At 49.3% G+C, this 6,606-nt stretch overlaps 1 protein-coding gene across 1 annotated transcript in view; it reads right to left on the reverse strand.

The window, feature by feature from the left end:
- Positions 1–6,606, reverse strand: part of Edn3 (endothelin 3) — a 23,666-nt gene that overhangs the window by 1,869 nt on the left and 15,191 nt on the right. Inside the window, exons 3-4 of the mRNA XM_005362770.2 lie at positions 3,031–3,207; positions 2,059–2,115 (exon numbers count right to left, since the gene is read on the reverse strand). Coding sequence (XP_005362827.1) covers positions 2,059–2,115; positions 3,031–3,207 — 234 coding nt within the window. The remainder of the gene's footprint in view (positions 1–2,058; positions 2,116–3,030; positions 3,208–6,606) is intronic.

Consider the following 6,606-nt stretch of genomic DNA (forward strand, 5'->3'; position numbering starts at 1 on the left):
TCCTCCACCGCCCGGCTCAACCTCATTTTTGACTGAGTGTGTGGATGGGGTGAGGGGGAGATCACTTCAGGTGTCGTCCCTCAGGACCTCTTTTTTGGAAACAGGGTCTCTCTCACGGGGACCTGGAGCTGTTTGCTTAGGCTGGGCTAGCTGTCCAGAGAGCCTCAGTGAACGGTTTCTCTGCCACCCCAGCCGTCACTCTCAGGTTTGCACAATGAGGGCTTGACTGGTCGGATTGTCTCTCCAGCATCTTGATCTCAGTCTTTTATCACGTGACAGAACAGGCATACCAGCATCATGTGTTTTCTGCACACAGCTCTTATGATGGCTGTTCTTTGGATAAGTCCCAGAACACTCAGTTCCCCTGTCTGAAACACCCCTCCCTCCCATATCCTGTATCTGTGTAGTTCCTTCCTCACCTCCTACTTCTGTGCTAAGGTGATGTGGGAGTATCATATATCAATCTGTTGATTTCATTGGTTAAGTAATAAACAAACTGCTTGGGCTCATAGCTTAGAACATAGGTGGGTGGAGTAAACAGAGCAGAATGCTGGGAGGAAGAGGAAGTGAGGTAAGACACCTCAGACAGAGACTCAACAGCTCTGCGCTCTGGAGCAGAGACGCCATGCTCCCAGCTCCTGGGCGGACGCGGGGATAGCTCTGCTCTCTGAGGCACACGCGATGACGGACGCAGGCTAGAATCTTCCCTGTAAGACCGGTGCTCACAGATTATTAGAGATGGGTTGATCAGGATATCAGAATTAGCCAGTAAGGGCTAGAACTAAAGGGCCAAGCAGTGTTTAAATGAATACAATTTGTGTGTTGTTATTTCGGTGCATAAGCTAGCCAGGCGGACACAGCCCCGCCACTCCTATTACTACACTAAGGTCACCTGGCTGGTGAGATGGCTCCTGTCTACCCAATCACAAACCACAGCCCCCCCCCCCCAGCACTTTCTATCCTGTTTTCCTGTACTCCAGTTCGTAGTGTCTATATTTGTCTGCTGTCAGCTTTCACCACTAACAAACTAAAGAAGACCCATTGCCCCATTCTCCGCAAGTCCAGGATAGTGAGGACCCAGCATGTAGCAGGTGCATGACAGGTCTCGGCTGAATGAATGCATGCAGAAATTAATAAATGATTTGATGTGCTTTAATCACACTGTGCTCTCACCAACAGAAGTTTGGTTGGGGTAGAAAAAAAGTGATAAAGAAAGAAAGGAAAGAAAGAAAGGAAGGGAGGAAAGAAAGGAAGGAAGGAAGAGAAGGAGGCTGAGTGGGGACCAGCTGGAATCTGGCACATTCTCTCTGAAGGCCTGCTATCTCCATGACTTCTCTGCTTCCTTCCATTTTCTCTAGACCACTGGAAGTCATCTCGTGAATTTGGGAAACTTCTGTGTGCAGGCCTTGTTCTGATCTCCCCTTGGTTATTCCCTGTTAGACCCGAAGCCTCCTCCAGGTTATTATTATAAAAATAAATTACCATCCCATTGCAGATGTGTCTGAGCCATTATTGATAATGATTTCTGATTGATAGAATTGTCAAATAAGCCCAGCCTGGTTGCAGGAAGCCCTCAGGAGTGCTTAACCGAGAAAAAAAAAAAAAACAACCCACCACCACCACAACAACAAAAAAACCAACTCAAAAAAAACCCAAAAACAGCACACAACAAACAAATAGAAGCAGGTATTAAAACAATAACAAAATGAGCTGGAAATGGGGGTGGGGTCTACTGCCCATGTGTGGAGAAATAATTTAACAGGGATCACTCTGTTAGAGAAGCAGAGCCCAGAGAGCTGTAAGAACGGCAGGTAGCTGGCTTGGCTGTCGCCGCCCTGAAATGAAGAGGTACACAAGGTGCCCCAAAAGCACAGAGGGTTCACTGAAGACCGGAGAGGGACAATAGCCACACGCATCAAGAGCTGACAGACCAAAAGGCGCCAGTGTCAATTGGTGGGGACCCCTGGAGCTCTGGAGCCCCAATTGTCACTTATTGAGACCAGATGCCACCTCTCTTCACCCACCCTGTGCCCCTGAACGAATGCACCCCATCTTCACCTCTGACGTGCGCCTCTGGTCTCCCCCTTGTCTTCTGCAGCTGGTCTCCAGGAATCACTGTGGGGACACAGCAGTTTTTCAGAAATTAGTATTTTCATGTGGTTGGTTTTGGGGTGTCAAATTAGGACTTCCTCTTCCCCACCAACAAGCACATTAGTATATTCTCCAAGAACTGAGTTCCAAGCACCTATTGTAGCACTGAGGACTCAGTGGGTGGACGTCTGAGTACCAACACACTCCTCACTGGAGTCATAAAACCCCAGTTGGGAGAACAAAAGAGCAGCAAGCACCAGGCTTTCCAGATGGCAGAGCCCAGCCCTGTGGATACCACGCCCGCCCGCCCGCTCGACTTTGGGTTCTCTCTGCTCAGCTTGGTGGGCTCATAAAGGAGGATACAGGAGTCTCATGGCCAAAACATTCCACCCTTCCTTCAGGCTGATGATAGGCTGTTCTGCCTGTGGGGGCTTCATAAGTCTTCGCTCAGTGTGAAGGGAAAGAGGAGCCCAAAGCTTTCTGTTATCTAAGGAACAGTGGTCCAGCTGGCCACCCCAGAGCAAGTATGGTGGCTTCCACTCAAAATGGATCTATGTGCTTCTCTGTGCAGCTGAGAAGACCCTGCAGTTTCAGACTCAGAGAGGAGATTCAGGGGTTATAGAGAAATCAAATGGGTAACCCAGGTCAAGGGGTCCTTTGAGTGAGGTGTTGAGAATATCAACTCTACTGATTGCTGTTTGTAAAGAAACTCAAATACACATGGAGATGGGTGGCGTCTTCACTCTTTAAACGTTTCCAACTCATTCTGGCTCTTTGTGGAGCTCCAGGATGCAGAAGCTCTGGTCTCTGCTCTGAAAGGTAAGGGCAGTTGAGAACCTGGCCAAGCCACCCTTTACCCACTGTGTGAAGCCCCAGGTTTAGCTTTGCCCGTCGGTGACCTGTACCAAGACATGAGTAGGAATAGCGGGTGTGTCATACCTGTTGAAATCTGCAGTGTGCGCACAGAAGAGTGCACAGGCCTTGTCATCTCTTCCCATACAAGCACAGCGCAAGCGTGTCCGTGAAGAAGGCTGGGAGCTGTTTGGAAATGGCCCGGAGGACCTCTTTCCTCGAAGGCTTCCTCTGTAGTTGGACAGTCCATAGGGCACAGTCTGTCTGCAGAGCATGGAGAGACATGAGGGGAGTCTGTCCTGCCACTTCAGGGCAAAGTATCCCACTGTCGTATGCTAGATGGGAACCATCTGGAGGGAACCAGCATCCAAATGGTTGGCAGAGATGGAGAGACATACAGGAAGCCCAGGGAAGAACTGATTGCCCCTACAGCCATACAGAATTGATACACCTCACTGAGGTGCCTGAAGCCAGGCTGCAAGCTCCTCCAGGAACACTGTTGGGTTTCACTCTGCTGTGGGATGATACTCTTGTACACTGTAAAGATTTGTCACTTGTATTAGTTTAATTAAATATTGCTTGGCCAGTAGCCAGGCAGGAAGTATAGGTGGGGCAACCAGACTAGGAGAATTCTGGGAAGAGGAAAGGCAGAGACGCCATTACCAGCCAGACACAGAGGAAGCAAGATGAGAATGCCTCACTGAGAAAAGGCACCAAGCCACGTGGCTAAACCTAGACAAGAACTGTGGGTTAGTTTAAGTTGTAAGAGCTTGTTAGTAATAAGCTTGAACAATATAGGCCAAACAGTTTATAATTAATATAAGCCTCTCAGAGTTTCTTTGGGACTGAATGGCTGCAGAACCAGGTGGGACAGAAATTTCTGTCTATACCTCTCTTTCCAGATCAAACTATGCAGACTCCTGCATAGCAGGTCCTAAGAACCAGCCCAGATCTCTATCCCGTCCCCAGTCCATCTCAGGTAAAATCCTTGCACACAAGGGCCTGAGTTAAGCTCTCAGAATGCACACAGAGCTGGGTGTGTTGGCATGTGCTTAAACTCCCAATGCTAGGGAGGAGTTAGGACAGGAGGATCCTTGGGGCTTGGTGGCCAGTCAGTCTAACTGTTTAGGTCACTGAGAGAACTGTCCCATAGCAAGGTGGATGACTCTTGAGAGTGACGCCTGAGGTTGACACCAGCCTCTTCATGCACACGTTCACAGACACACATACCCATGAACCACTGGACTTTCCTGCCAAGAACCTGTCCTTCATTTACCCAGTGCTCCTGACAAAGAAATTCGACCTGACCCATGTGCTGGTCCTTGTCTGGGGCCTGAGTCGGTGCCAGTAAGGCCTTCCATACCTGAGGCTGACCCTAGCAACTTTAGTGCTCACTGAATGAACTCCAGGGCAGGCCTTGCAGCTGGCACTAGGGAAAATGGGGCAGATGCAATAAACAGTTCTTAGAAATCCACCCTGGCCCCCAGATGCAGCTTCCTCAAAGAGACAAACACCAGCGGGTCTACTCGATGCTCTTGGGGAGCTGTCGCCACTACCTCAGTGGGGCGGCTGAGAACAGAATTCATGGTGGGAAGGTCTTATTGAGCAGCAAAAACTGTCTGAAGTGACCAACCACTTCTGGTTAGGGCTGGGATTGGGAGGCGTGTCATCTAGGGCAATAAATGTTTAAATCTGGTTTTAAGAGCGAGCACAGCCCAACCACGGCTCATTCTCCGGAGAAAAAAGACTTCTAAAGTTAAGTGAGAAAAAGTTAAAACCACATGCTTAATTCATTAACGTAACTGAACTTGGTCTGGGGGACACATTACTAAGAATCTGAGAAAACTTATGGGGCCAAAGGCCCTTTTCCAGTAAGTCAGGGCCTTCTTGCTCATCCCCATTTCTCTGAGTCCCACAGAGTATCACCAATTATCCACCTCAAAGGGTGGCCTTGAATCCTCTCTGTGTTTTCAAAATAAAATCAAATTGAATTTCTTTTCCTTAGAAGCACGCAGCTATGAAGGCTTTTGGGGGTCTTGAGGAGAGCCAGGCTGGGTGGCCTGTGGGGATCAGATGCTCACACAGCAGCCTGCTTCCCTGCTGGCTTGGAGACCTAAGAGAACCTCTCCCACCCCCTGCTCCTCTTGCTTTTTGCCCCTCGCTACCAAGTACCCTAAGAAGCGGAAAAACGAGGTTCCCCGCCAAACCAGATAGGCCCAGCTGCTGAGCGCTGCGCAGAGAGAAGGAAGGTCTTATCGGAGCTTCTCTCAGGAACAGGAGGTGGGGGCGGGGAGAAGAATAATGTGGTCATTGTTGTGGGCCCAGATTTGGCTGAAGGTTTATTTTTCCAGTAACAGGGTTACAGTAAATCTCTAAGTGTTGACATTAAAGCAGGTCCTCTGCTTCTTGGTGGAAATCACACATGAGGAACAGCCTGGCTCCCATTGCTCCATTGACATCGAGACCTGCCATCTTGAGATGGCTGTCAGTTGACTGTGCAATCGGTGGGCACAGAGTCACTCAGAGGAAGCCGAACGCTCTGCCTAAAGTGTTTTAAAAGTAAGGAAACCAGACGACTGCATGTTTGTTATAGAGATGTGTTAACGCTTCCCCAGCAGCCTCAAGAAAAGCCGCATACAAACGCCCCCGACAGCTTCAAAGAGTGTTTGCAGAGCTGAGCCCCTCCCCAGGGGATGGAAGGCTCTTAGGAGCCAGCCAGAGCTCCTTGGCGTGCCCTCTCCAGTGAACATGTTATAGTGCTTGGAACAAAAGTTCAAACATGGAGGCCAGATCTAAATAGTAAAAGATTATTGCCCAATTTGATAAATGCTTCTAAGAGTCCTGTCCCCCAACCTGGAAAAATGACATTTATAATACCTCAGAATAGCCGTCTTGCAGTAAGGGACCCAGGTATTCACTGGAGTTCTCAGATGAAATATGACAACCAAATCAGCACTGACAACCTTTCTTCCATCCGGCTCCATCCCACACCAAGGCTGCTTCAGCCATTCCCAGGCTGTATCCCAAGATCTGCTGCTCACAGCCTACCAGCACCTGTCCTGCAGGTTGAATATGTGTCTGGGCCCTTTGTATTCTTAAGTGTGAGACACTAGATAGTGTCCACACACCGCCCTAGAAGGGTCACAGCTCAGAAGATTCAGGTAGCAGTATCCCAGGACTCAGAATGCAGGGAACGCTGTTTAGAAAGTGTGCTTTTTAGTTCAGAGTCTCCTTGCAATGGGTGGAAGATGCATGGCCAAAGGAGGGCCACGGGTGGGCCTCTACAGCAGGTCTGGGAGTTTTCTGCCCAGATCTGACTGCCGAAAACCTGCTCCTCACAAACAGAGAGCAGAGCTGGGCATGGGAGCTAGCACCTGTACTCCCAGCACTCAGGAGGTGGCGACGGGAGGATGGACGGTCAAGGCTAATCTTGATTACATAACAAGGTTGAGGCCCAGCTTGGGCTATACGACTGTCTGGAAATCAAAGTCAAAGTCAACAAAACAGAGCAGGGAACTGGCTTTTTACTTCTTCTATACTAGTCCTGGACCTGACTCAAAGCAGAATAAGAACAAGGGAGGAGGGTCACTTCCAGTAGACCTTAACCTCAGCTACACGGACCAGGATGAGCTCCAGAATGAGATCTGGTCTCAAGAGAACAAC

This window comes from Microtus ochrogaster, linkage group LG8, assembly GCF_000317375.1.
Source record: "Microtus ochrogaster isolate Prairie Vole_2 linkage group LG8, MicOch1.0, whole genome shotgun sequence".
Taxonomy (NCBI): Eukaryota; Metazoa; Chordata; class Mammalia; order Rodentia; family Cricetidae; genus Microtus; species Microtus ochrogaster.